Source organism: Rutilus rutilus (genome assembly GCF_951802725.1).
Source record: "Rutilus rutilus genome assembly, chromosome: 10".
NCBI lineage: Eukaryota > Metazoa > Chordata > Actinopteri > Cypriniformes > Leuciscidae > Rutilus > Rutilus rutilus.
The window spans coordinates 1,421,026-1,435,000 of record NC_140215.1 but is presented as its reverse complement, the minus strand read 5'-3'; the positions used below and the strand labels follow the sequence as shown (position 1 = coordinate 1,435,000).

Genomic DNA, 13,975 nt, shown 5'->3' with positions numbered 1-13,975 from the left:
TGTGTGTGTGTGTGTGTGTGTGTGTGTGTGTGTCTGAAGGGCTGCTGCTTCTTGACTCTATAAAAAAGATGAGCAAAATGTCAAGAAAACAAAACTCGCTAAACAACACCCGCACAAACGCCAGAAGCTCATTATATAATTCATCCGCTGACAGCAACATGAGGCTTTCACTTTCACCTCTTCAAGGCACACTTCACCACACACACGTGCTAAATAATGACAGACGTAGATTTCGTGGTCGATTGTTCCATTAAATTACAGTAACTAAAAACCGTTTAGGGAACGTCCTCATTTTGGTATAAAAACAAAATATTTTTTATTGTAAAAATGTTAAAGTTAGGGTGAGTCTGTTAGGCTTTGGTTCTAGCATTTATAAGTAGACTTTACAGCACTTCTGCTTCATCTTGAATATTGAGACCTGAAATCCTCGGATGAAATATTAATAATAATCTGCATTGAGAGTCTTGAGAGAGGATGGTGCTGATGTATAAATAGACAATAAATACATTGTCTATTGACATTAAAAACAGTGCAGTCCAGTCAAATATGTTTATTGGAATTTTATGCATGAATTATGAATATGCATGAATTATGAATATGCATTCTTAAATATTTTGCATTTATTTATATTAGCAGTTTACGCACTAATACATTCAAGTTCTTGATCAAAATACAAAGAACATTTGCATGTATGCGTTTGTCAGATGCTTTAATCCCAGAGTATTGAACATTGAGAGCTGAACTTCACACTCTGAACTGATTAAATAACAATAATCTGAATTGAGTGAGTCTTCGATCATGGAGTATTGTGTGCCGATGTACAGGTGGAGGTCTGTTGTTGGAGGAAGCTCTTGTGTGTTAATAATATTCATGGCGAAACCAAAGTGAATAAGTCAAGTATATTTGTATAGCGCTTTTCACAATACAGATTGTATCAAAGCAGCTTCACAGTATTAAATTAAAATAATACAACAAGGTTTGTTTCTAGTGGAATTTATTGATAAAATCAAATTAGATATCCCCAGAATATCCCCAAGAATACATTTTTTATTAATCTTAAATGTCTTTAAAATATAAGACACACATTCTTAAATCCATTTCTCTGAATAAAAACGTTGTCTATTCACATTAAAAACAGTGCAGTCCAGTAAAATCCTGTGGGCGAAAATGCCTTGTTGATGCTAGAGGTCAGAGGAGAATGGGCCGACTGATTCAAGCTGATAGAAGAGCAACTTTGACTGAAATAACCACTCGTTACAACCGAGGTATGCAGCAAAGCATTTGTGAAGCCACAACACGCACAACCTTGAGGCGGATGGGCTACAACAGCAGAAGACCCCACCGGGTACCACTCATCTCCACTACAAATAGGAAAAAGAGGCTACAATTTGCACGAGCTCACCAAAATTGGACAGTTGAAGACTGGAAAAATATTGCCTGGTCTGATGAGTCTCGATTTCTGTTGAGACATTCAGATGGTAGAGTCAGAATTTGGCGTAAACAGAATGAGAACATGGATCCATCATGCCTTGTTACCACTGTGCAGGCTGGTGGTGGTGGTGTAATGGTGTGGGGGATGTTTTCTTGGCACACTTTAGGCCCCTTAGTGCCAATTGGGCATCGTTTAAATGCCACGGCCTACCTGAGCATTGTTTCTGACCATGTCCATCCCTTTATGACCACCTCCTCTGATGGCTACTTCCAGCAGGATAATGCACCATGTCACAAAGCTCGAATCATTTCAAATTGGTTTCTTGAACATGACAATGAGTTCACTGTACTAAAATGGCCCCCACAGTCACCAGATCTCAACCCAATAGAGCATCTTTGGGATGTGGTGGAACGGGAGCTTCGTGCCCTGGATGTGCATCCCACAAATCTCCATCAACTGCAAGATGCTATCCTATCAATATGGGCCAACATTTCTAAAGAATGCTTTCAGCACCTTGTTGAATCAATGCCACGTAGAATTAAGGCAGTTCTGAAGGCGAAAGGGGGTCAAACACAGTATTAGTATGGTGTTCCTAATAATCCTTTAGGTGAGTGTATATTAGCTGTTTATGCAATAATACATTTAAGATCAAAATGCAAAGTACATTTGCATGTATGAGTTTGTCAGACGCTTTAATCCCAGAGTATTGAACACTGAGAGCTGAACTTCACACTCTGAACTGATTAAATAACAATAATCTGCATTGAGAGAGTGTTGTGTGCTGATGTGCAGGTGGAGGTGTGCTGTTGGTGGAAGCTCTTCTTCATGAAGATAACAGCGGGCCGCTGACGGCTCAGCTTTACTCGCTCAACATGCTGGTTCAGACGGAGGGTCGCGAGCGCAAGGGTTCGGATTACACACGCTTGCTCACCGATGCCGGATTCTCCCGAGTCCAGATCCACAACACCGGCAAGATCTACGACGCCGTCCTGGCCTGCAAATAAACCAGTACTGATATCCACAAACTTTTACTGGAGAAGATTAGATGAAGCACAGCGTGTTTTCAGGCCACTGAATGAGCTTAACTAATCAATGACATCATACCTGTGTTCGTTAGTTACCGTGTTTTACCCAGTGTTCATATTTACCGTGTTTTACCTGTGTTCATATTTACCGTGTTTTACCTGTGTTCATATTTACTGTGTTTACCCAGTGTTCATATTTACCGTGTTTTACCTGTGTTCATATTTACTGTGTTTACCCAGTGTTCATATTTACTGTGTTTACCCAGTGTTCATATTTACTGTGTTTACCCAGTGTTCATATTTACTGTGTTTACCCAGTGTTCATATTTACTGTGTTTACCCAGTGTTCATATTTACCGTGTTTTACCTGTGTTCATATTTACTGTGTTTACCCAGTGTTCATATTTACCGTGTTTTACCTGTGTTCATATTTACTGTGTTTACCCAGTGTTCATATTTACCGTGATTACCTGTGTTTACTGTGATTACCTGTGTTCAGGTAATGAACTTTTACTGTGCTGATTTACTCTTATAGTGTCACATCATCAGTTACACTGTAACAAATGAGTTTTCCAAGCTGTAAATCAAATTTACATGAAAATAATATTTCAGGGGGTTTTTCTAGAAAATTTCATTTGATTTATTGTTACTTGCCTTTTTTTTTTTTGTGAAATTTACTGTGTGAAAATAGTTTCTATGCCAATTTTTTTTTTTTTTTTTTTTTTTACTCTCAAGTTTTCCAACCTTGAATTTTGAGACCTGAAATAAACTAATTAAATCATAATAATCTGAATTTCACAACCCGGATTTCAAGTGAAATACAAAATATTTTCAAATATTCATAATAAAAGATTGTGTTGAAAATCCAGCTTTTAATGTTGTTTATGTGTCTATGAGGTGTTTTTAATACGCTTTAAGACAAAGCATGTGTAAGTTCATAAGTCGACACCATTGCTGAGTATTTTCTCCTTAAAACTGCAGTGAACCAAAGACAGTGGATCTCTGAGCTGAGTGAGTGAGTGGAGGCGGGGCTCATTTGCATATTCATAGAACCACGCATACTAAATGAGGCAAGGGTGTCGAGTTACATTCAATTTTGGAGATCAAAGATGAGTTTTAAGAGATACAATTATTGACTACAGGGGGACTTTAATATTAAATAAATTGTTTATGAATTTGAATTTTGAACTGATTTTTGCTTCCTGAGCTTGTCACAATGCATTCTGGAATTTTTCTCTCTACAAAAGATTCAAGTGATTCTGTAATTATAAACATAATTATAATAACTAAGAGCATGCAATGTAATAACACACCTTAAAACTAGCTCACTATTTGTGTTAAAATATTAGTATTATGCTTGAGGGTTTTTTGTCATAACTGATCGCCTGACAAGTTTTTTGGACTTATGAATTTAAATGTTGATTATAAAAGGTTGATGATTATGAGTAACACTGCATGTAATGATCAATGTAATGATGTTCCCGCTGGAGGCGTTTTATAAAAGGAAACAAAACAAGCAGTTTTTGATGTGTTATTAAAGCGGGATGAATCCGTCTGTCCGGATCACATGAGAGTCATGATGTGTGTGTGTCTGCGGGGGAATGAAGGCCAGTAAAACACCAGTGTTCCCACATGTGATGGTGTTTGTGACACGCTTCATCAGCAGCTGAGGCTTTTATTTGATATACTCTGATGACATCCCTCGTCTTTCATAAAGAACTCTTTGTGAGTTTTTATAAATGACGCTGTAACTGGAGTTTTGTCTACATTCTACACTGTAAAAAAGATGTCAAAATAAGTTATGGAAGTACGTTTAACAAGAAAATACCATTTTAGGGTTTCTACTTCAAAATTTCACGTTTATTTTAAGTGTGTTACTTGCAGGTTTTTGTAATTATTATTTTTATTTTTTTCAAAGTAAACAGTTTTTTCAGTGTCATTTTTTTTAAATAATCAAGTTTATTATTGTTAATTAAAAGTAAAACCATTAAAAACTGTTTTGTTGTTTGAAATAAAATATTAAACTTATTTCAACTAGTTTTCAAGGCAACATTTCTCAAAGTCGAAGTCCTAAAATGACTAAAACTGAATAAACTAAAATGAATAAATAAAATATAGCAAATACTTTACTATTTTCTTAAACATCAATTATATATATATATATATATATATATATATGAAGACTTCAGATGCAAAAGCCTCTAAGTGCCATCTGAAATTTTCTTCTAAAATGATCTTTTTTATCAAGCTCGTATATTTATGTTCAGTTATTTCACTTTAATGGCAATGAAAATTACCTATTAATTGTCATTAAAGTGAAATTACTGAACATAAATAATACGAGCTTGATAAAAATGTTCAATTTAGAAGAAAATTTCAGATGGCACTTAGAGGCTTTTGCATCTGAAGTCTTCATATATATATATATATATATATATATATATATATATATATATATATATATATATAAACGTATGTAGTTGCCAAAGCAAAATTTCATAAGTACTTCAGTACTAAAATAACTAAAACTAAAATAAACTACAATTAATCAAATAAAATAAAATTACTCTTAACAGACACTCTTTAGACAAAGTCTAAAAATAAAGTATAATACTTAGGCTAATATTAGCACATGCTATAATAGTAGGTCAATGATACTAAAATAACTCTGACACCTTTCTGTCAAGGGTAAATCATGCATGTTCTGTAGTTTCTGTCAAGGGTAAATCATGCATGTTCTGTAGTTTCTGTCAAGGGTAAATCATGCATGTTCTGTAGTTTCTGTCAAGGGTAAATCATGCATGTTCTGTAGTTTCTGTCAAGGGTAAATCATGCATGTTCTGTAGTTTCTGTCAAGGGTAAATCATGCATGTTCTGTAGTTTCTGTCAAAAACCAGAGAAATATCAGATTTTTTTCCCACATATACAGTATGAAAGTGTCTCCTGAAGTCATCATGTTTCATGTCAGATTTGAGCCAGTTAGTCATTCAGATGAACTGATGTGAGTCTCTCTGTTGCTGAAATAAAACCCTCTGGAACTTCTTAATTCTACTTTGAGTGTTAAAGTCTTTCCAGGGACGTGTGTCTCTCAGTCCGCTGATAGTCTGAGGCTTTCGGATGAGAGAGAGCATCTCCTCCAGTTGAAAGGTTCATTTAATGCGTCTCAAATGTGAGACTGATGCTCTTACATCTCATCCTTTAGCAAAAAGGCCAGACCCAAAATACTCCCTTCTTTGTTACCGATGATGACAGCCAAAGATTAACATGTGGGACGAAAGGATTCAGAGAAAGACGTGTTTGGGATGGAGAAGAGTTCACTAGTGCTAGCATACTGGATAGTATTTGGGGAAAACAGTACTGTATGTGAAACAGCAATAAATGTTTTATACTTTGTCCCATGTTTATTTAAATAGAGTTTATTTTTGTCTATTCATTGTTTCTCCTATAATACACTGCAAAAATGAGTAGCTTATCTTTGACGTTTCCCAGTACAAATATCTGAACGTTACTAACCAGAGTAATAACGGCTCCTGAATGTTTTCTCCAAACCAGTAAAACCACACTTCAACTGATGCCGTCGATATCTTCTATATTTAATGTCTTCCTCTCAAGAATCAGGACAATCTTGTCAAATGGACACCGTGAAAAAACTGAAAATAAATTTCAATCAAATTGGTGATGAAGTGATTTTGCCATGTCGTCGGTCGATATATAGGCTATAGCTTAAACTGAAATCAATACACACAATAGGCCTACCTTAAATTATAAATAGACGATAACCAAGATATATGCAAACATAGCCTACCGTGTGCCTTCCAATCAGGATTCAGGAGACATTTTCTGATCAAACACGCTTCTCAATGTTACACCTCTCAATTTTAATCGTGTTTCTCTGTTTTTTTCGGTGTTCACGCAAAAGATAAAATCACATGACCAGTACGTCTTATGTTACTCATTTTCTCCAGTAGGTGTCACTATTGCCAAACTATCATGCAAATCAAATATAAAATTCCCAAATACGTATCAATTTATTGATATAATGTATTACACAACATTTATGAAACATAACAAACAACAACAACAAAAAGGTGACACAAATATTCATCAAGAAAATACACCATCTGCGACCATGGAAAACATTTTTAAATTTAAAATAACATGAAGTTTTAAGTACAGCCACTAGATGGCAGCAGAGGACTCCTCTGAGTTTTTCATATAGATTTATGTTTAGACTTTAAGTAAAACATCTTTTTTTGCAGTTATGTAAATTATTACAGTCAAACCTGAACATGGTGTTATGCATTCTTAAATCAAGATGCATACATTAATAAATGCTGTAGAAGTATTGAAGTTAAGAAATTAAACACACATATATATATATATATATGACAGCGTATGGCAGCACTTGATTGATTTGTTTTTATTTCTTCTTGGGAACTGAAGGAGAGCGTGGAGAAAGACTGATAACTCCATTGGGAGCAGCGGATTGTCCTCAGGATGAGGATTTATTTTGAGTGTCATACACTTTAAGTTCTCTGGTATAAATGATTCAGAGTTTCTATTACCTTGAACGTCCTGATCCACATGAAACGGAGGAAAAAGAGCAGGTGTGTGTGTGTGTGTGTGTGTGTGTGTGTGTGTGTGTGTGTGTGTGAGTATAAATGATTCACTGTTTCTGCGGATCTGACCAGAGAAGAAGAAAAAGAAAGAAAGAAAGAAAGAAAGAAAGAAAGAAAGAAAGAAAGAAAGAAAGAAAGAAAGAAAGAAAGAAAGAAAGAGAAACAGCTTTTCTGCAGGTAGATGATGAGTTTAATTCATACAGTGTGAGAAGATTCATCAGACGCATAAAGACTAATCAGAGACACAAGTATATTCTGCCTTTCTGAGACTTTCTGCAAAAATGATGTTCTTCCTCAGTATTTCTGCCTTGTTTTCCAGTACTAAAGATTCTTAAATCAATATACAATGTTGTTTAAGAATGTTTTTTTTTTTTTTTTACAATATAGAATCAATTTAAGAATGTTTACAGTCTCAACATTCTTAAATATACATTTTTTATTTATTTTTATTTAATTTCACCTTTATTTAACAATCAATTGAGAACAAGTTCTCATTTGCAACCGCGACCTGGCCAAGATATGCGAAGGGTGCAAGAAGGCAACATAAAATGACACATAGTGTACAAACATTCAAGTATACAAAGATATTCAGATTCAATTAAAAGGTACCGGATATTAAGTGCAAAATATATATATATATATATATAGGCCTATATATACAAAAAATGTTATTAAAAAATCCTTTGAAAAGCAAAATTATTTATGATATTTAGCCTTGTTTTCTGAAAAAAATTATCAGAATGAAGTGTTTATGCCTAAAATAAGAACAAATATCTCCCAGTGGGGTCAGGAAAATAAACTTAATTTAAGGGTTATTTGTATAATTCATAAATCTTTGTTATAGCGACACCGGTGGCCGTTAAATGAACTGCAGTCCAAAACATATTGCCGTATTTAAATGACTTATAAAAGACTGTATTGAGACTATATAGATCTGACTGTAGTTTGAATGAATCCGTGAGATTACAGTACAGAATGGCTCTTTCTGCATTAGTTTTATGTGTTGTTGAACAGAAGAGAGACTCTTTTAGGAATGAGAGATTAAACGTCACATCCTTTGATTTTCCCGGCAAAAACGTCCCGAATCCTTCATGTAAATGTCAGTCTACAGGCTTTCATAGAAGACCTAGGAAGTCCAGGAAGGTCTTGTTTTTTATGTTTCGTTACAAACTTCTCACACATTGGCATTAAAAAAGCAATTAAAACATGAACAAATTCTTACATAGGCCTATAGCTCCTTTAAGTGGTGCCCGGAGAAGTACTTTACTTTCTTTCCCTCAGAAGAAACCAGGAGTGTGTTGGTTTACTTCACCTCAGCTCTTCCAGTGGAGAGCGGGAGAAGTTATTAATCAACACAAACTGAAATTAATAATAAAATAGACAGATTGCTGACATCTACTGGAAAACAAACACTTTTAAAATTAAAATATCATGATTTGTTTAACTATAGCCATTAGGTGGCACTTTTGATAAAGTGCGTGTGCGTGTGTGTGCATGCGTGCGTGTGTGTGTGTCTGTGTGTGTGCGTGCGTGCGTGCGTGTGTGAGTGTGTGTGTGTGTGCGGGGGCAGAAAGGGGTGGTTGGCCCAGGGCTGATATATTTTCTAGTGGAACATTCCTGTGTGAGTCTCTGCGCCTCAGGCTCTGCTCGTGTTCAGAGTCGATCGGGCGACTCCACAGATTGTCTTTTGTACTGAACTTGATGTGCTGAGAGTGTTTGATGGAGTGTCTCAGCTGTGGCTCGAGGACGCCTCGGGATGTTAGTATCGTCATGTCACAGGTCCAGTCAAGACACAAATGAACCTCCATCTGGAGACACAAACTCATCAGGAACGTCAATCTACACACTTTCATCCATAGTTTCGTAAGATTCTGTTGAAGAGTTTATTCAACCAGAAATTTTGAAGAAGAAAAAAATCGTTTACTCACTCAAGTCAAATGTAGTTATTAGCATTTTGCACAATAAGAATAGTTTCACAGCAGGATTACAGAAATCATGACAATGTTTATATTATCTTTATGCCTTATAGTCGCATTTAGCAGATTAGAGCAATCGAGCAGTTGAGAATATTCATTATATATCAGAATAAAATAAAAAATCAGGTGATTTGCTAAAATACATTGCTATTGCTTTACATGAAAATATTGTAATAAATATGCTTTACATGAGTTTACTGTATGTAGGCTATGCAGATAAAGTGGAATATATGTCAAAATTAATGTATAGAGTTGTGCGGTAATATAGTTTTTTTTTTGCAATGATATAAATCATGCAAATAAAAAGCCAAAAATATGATTTAAAAAGTCATAATTTGTATTGTCATGATTTATATTGCAGCAAAAAAATTAACTATTTAATTTGAACTAATTTAATTATCACACAAGTTTATATATTAAGTTTGACATACATTAAACTTCATGACATACAAAGTTGAAATTGACATACTAAATCCAAATTATTACATAAAAAATCCAAATTATTACTTAAAATGTCATACAATGACTTAAAAAGTAAAAAATATGACATGAAATTATAAATTATTACTTAAAAAGTTATGACAGTCAAAATTGACAAAAGTCAAAATTATGACAGTCTAAATTATTCCTTAAAATGTCATGACTAAAGTCAAAATTGATTATTATTATTATTACTTAAAGTCAAAACAAAATTATGATATAAAAAGTCGTAATTCAAGCCGAATTTATGATAAAAAGTAAACATTATTACTTAAAAAGTTATGACCTGAGAAGTCAAAATTGACACAAAAAATTACTTAAAGTCTATTATGACGAAGTTGAAATTTACTTACTAAACCAAATGTATGACTTAAAAAGTCCAAATTATGACATAAAAAACGAAATTATTACTTAAAGTCAAAATTATAGCAAATTTATTACTTAAAAATTTGACTTAAAAAGTAAAAAAATATGACTTAAAAAGAAAAATGACATAAAAAGTCCAAATTATTTAAAATGTCATAAAAATGGACAAAAGTCAAAATTATGACAAAAAGTTAAACTTATTTCTTAAAAAGTCATAATTGACACAAAAAAATTGAAATAAAAAGTTGAAATTCAAGCCGAAATGATGAGATAAGTGTCAAAATTATGACAAAAAGTCAAACTTATTTCTTAAAAAGATAAAATTATGACAAAAAATGTACTACATTGAAACTGACAAAAAAGGTTGAAAATTAAAGTCATAATTGTAATTTCATAATTTCTACTTTTTGAATCTAATAAATGTAATAAATCCTAAATTTAATCGCATCTGATTTAGTATGTCATAATTATGACTTTTTATGTCACAATTAAGATTTAATAAAGAAATGAGTTTCTTATGTGGCAGAAATGGGCTTCCATAGTAGTGAAGTAAACTGAGCTAATATCCATAAATCATCCAGCCGGGTGAGGATGAGATGAGCTCACTTATAATCCCACTCATAATCCACAGACATGCAGAAACTGAAGTGCATCTGCACATGCTTTAAGAGGACGAACAGAGCCGGGAAACATGTGCCACATTTTTAAGTGTGTGTGGAAGATTTATCATATGTTATTATAAAGGCCACATTCACACCAATGGACAATAACCGGTCTGTTTATTATCATTTAAGCTATTAATATGCTAAATGCTCACACTCTTTAAAGCAGGATGGATTCTGATTGGCTCTCAATGTTTTTATAGTTCATCAGATGAAACAAAATCATTGTGAAAGTGATTCCATCGACATCATTCATCTGTATTGTTATGGTGTGAACTCTGCTATTCTTTTACATTTAGAATGAATTTTAATCAAGAATGATAACTATATTCAATCTTCTGAAGAGCATCTTCTGTCAATAATGGAGTTCATCATTGTGTAGCAGGATTAGTCTTCTGAGGTTATAAGAAATCTTTAAGAAATAAGTTTAACTTTTTGTCATAGTTTTTACTTTTTAAGTCAGTTTGGACTTTTTAAGAAATAATTTTGACTTTGGTCCATTTAGAACTTTTAAGTCACAATTTTGAGTTTTTAAGTCATCATGACATTTTAAACTTTTCCAATAAACTTATAAGCAGCAAAACCTGTTTTCACCACTGATATTAATAAGAACCATTATTAATAATTGATCACCAATAATAATCGAGCATCAAATCCTCATATTAGAGTGATTTGTGAAGGATCATGTGACTGGAGAGACTGGAGTAATGATGCTGAAAATTCAGCTTTGATCACAGGAATAAATTACACTTTACTGTATATTCACATAGAAAACAGATGATTTACATTAGAATAATATTTCACAATATTACTGTATTTAAAAGAAAATAAAAAATCTGATTTATTCCAAACGTTTGACTGTGTGTGGAAAGTGATCTCATGCATGAGTTAAAGAATGAAGAAGGACAGATTGAGTCAGATCTTATTGTGTGACATTCATCTGAACTCCATTAGTCATGCCTTTGCTCATGGAGTATTCATTGCATGCTTGATTACGACTGTAATTAACCTGGCTGTGTGAAACACTCATTCAGTGTGTGTGTGAATACTAAACGGGAAGCTTCTGTGTTTCTCATTATTATTTCAGCAAATGTCTCTCATTGTTTAAATGCATCTTTAGGTTAGTGATGGTGACCAGAAAACTGAAGCAAAAACTATGAATTCTAATATCTTATGAATAATAATATCTTGTTTTACAGTACAAATATCTAAACATTCTTAAATCATACATTTACGGGAGAAGGAAAATTATATTAAGATATTTTCTGAAATGTGAATCAAAATGTTTAAGCTTAAAACAAGAACAAATATCTGCCATTGGCAAAATGATGACATAAAGTCTAAATTATACCTTAAAATGTCATGACTAAAGTCAAAATTGACAAATTTTTTTTAATTATTACTTAAAAAGTCAAAACAAAATTATGATATAAAAAGTCGAAATTCAAGCCGAATTTATGAGATAAAAAGTAAACATTATTACTTAAAAAGTTATGACTTAAGAAGTCAAAATTGACAAAAAAAAACAATTACTTGAAAAATAAAAATTATGACTTAAAAAGTCTATTATGACAAAGTTGAAATTGACTTACTAAACCAAGAGATGACTTAAAAAGTCAAAATTATGACATAAAAAACGAAATTATTACTTCAAAAGTCAAAATTATAACAAACTTATTACTTAAAATTTTGACTTAAAAAGGCAAAAAATATGACTTAAAAAGAAAATTGACATAAAAAGTCAAAATTCTGACTTAAAATGTCACATGACTTAAAAAAAAATTCTGACAAAAATTCTAAATTATTATTACAAAAAGTCATAATTGACAAAAAAATTTTTTACATAAAAAGTCAAAATTCAAGCCGAAATTATGAGATAATGAGAAGTCAAAATCATGACAAAAAAATCGAACTTATTTCTTAAAAAGATTAAATGATGACTGATATCTGCCATTGGCAGATATTTGTTCTTGTTTTAAGCATAAACTCACTTCATTTTGATTCACATTTCAGAAAATATCTTAATATCTTCAGTCATATTGTTTCTCCAGTAAATATATCTTGATTTAAGAATGTTTAGATGTTTGTGCTGGAAAACAAGACAGAAACACTGAGGAAGAACATCATTTTTTTGCAGTGTAAAAATGTACTTTATAAATTGTAACATTGAAACATTGTAAATCTGCTTTGAAACAATATGCACTGTGAAAAACACTGTGCAAATAAATTGAATTAAACTTGAAAAATAGAAACTTACTCTAAAAAGAAATTCAGTGGACCTATAATAGAAAAATAAATTATTAATAGGTTTCAATCCCATCACTCAATTATGTTGAAATTATTATTATTATTTAAAAAAATTTTTTGAGTAATCAACTTAAAGTTTGTTGGTTGAACACAATTTCACTAGTTGTCATAACTCAAAGACTTTGATGCAAACTGTCGTAATTTATTTATTTATTGTTGAACCAAATCTTTTTTAGAGTGAAATAAGAATATTTATTGTTCAGCAAGAGTAAAAATCTGTTAAATGAATGTGGAGCTGCTCAGATCATTTGATGAGAAATGTTTGCATTCATATTGATATTTTGATTGATTGTAGACTGATATGTAAACACTAACCACGCTTCAACAGTTATACTTTAACCCTCATATGATGAGTTTTGGGTCAGTTTGACCTTTTTTTTTATTTTTGAGTTGTTGGAAATACTAAGGTTAACCTATTGTGTTTTTCTTAAAATTGTGTGACCTTTTCACATTTATGGTCATGAAAAAAAATATAGTAAACCTTTAATATTAATATTTCTCACATGTTTAAAAAAAAACATCAGAACATAATTTTTTTAAACTATGTTTAACATTTAATTAACTGTTTTCACAAACTATTGTTACTATTTGTGATTTTGGTAATACTTTATTTCAATAGCCCGATTTAGACATAACTATAACTACATGTCAACTATCAGTCATTAGAGTATTAGTGGACTGTCTTAATCTTAGTCTTTATCTGCTAACACTTCATTCTGATGCTCTAAACATACATTTTACTCACTATAAGTAAGTTTGCAAGTACATGTCAACTTATTCTAACCCTAACAGTCTACTAATACTCTAATGAGAGTTAGTTAGTTGACATGTAGTTGCAAAGTTAGTTAGTAGAATGTCTAAAGTGGACTATCAAAATAAAAAGTAACCTTAAAGTCCCCCTGCAGTCAATACTTTTGTCCCTTAAAACTCATCTTTGATCACCAAAATTACATATTTAAACGTTTTTTCCTTGAAAATTAAAATTCTTCATGCCTTAAAATATCTTGAATGTAACTCCACACTCTTGCCTCATTTAGTATGCGTGGTTCTATGAATATGCAAATGAGCCCCGCCTCCACTCACTCACTCAGCTCAGAGATCCACTGGT

At 32.4% G+C, this 13,975-nt stretch overlaps 1 protein-coding gene across 2 annotated transcripts in view; it reads left to right on the top strand.

Annotated features, from left to right (window-relative positions):
• asmt (acetylserotonin O-methyltransferase) overlaps positions 1-3,430 on the top strand; it is a 20,499-nt gene extending 17,069 nt beyond the window's left edge. The window contains exons 8-9 of one of the 2 annotated variants that reach the window (XR_014628894.1): positions 2,225-2,696; positions 2,906-3,072. Coding sequence is in view for 1 of the 2 variants with exons in the window: in XM_084420412.1 (XP_084276538.1) it covers positions 2,225-2,436 (212 nt within the window). In the remaining variant the exon portion in view is untranslated. Of the gene's footprint in view, positions 1-2,224 lie in introns of both variants that reach the window. The other variant, XM_084420412.1, reaches the window with a different exon arrangement.
• The last annotated feature ends 10,545 nt before the right edge of the window (positions 3,431-13,975 follow it).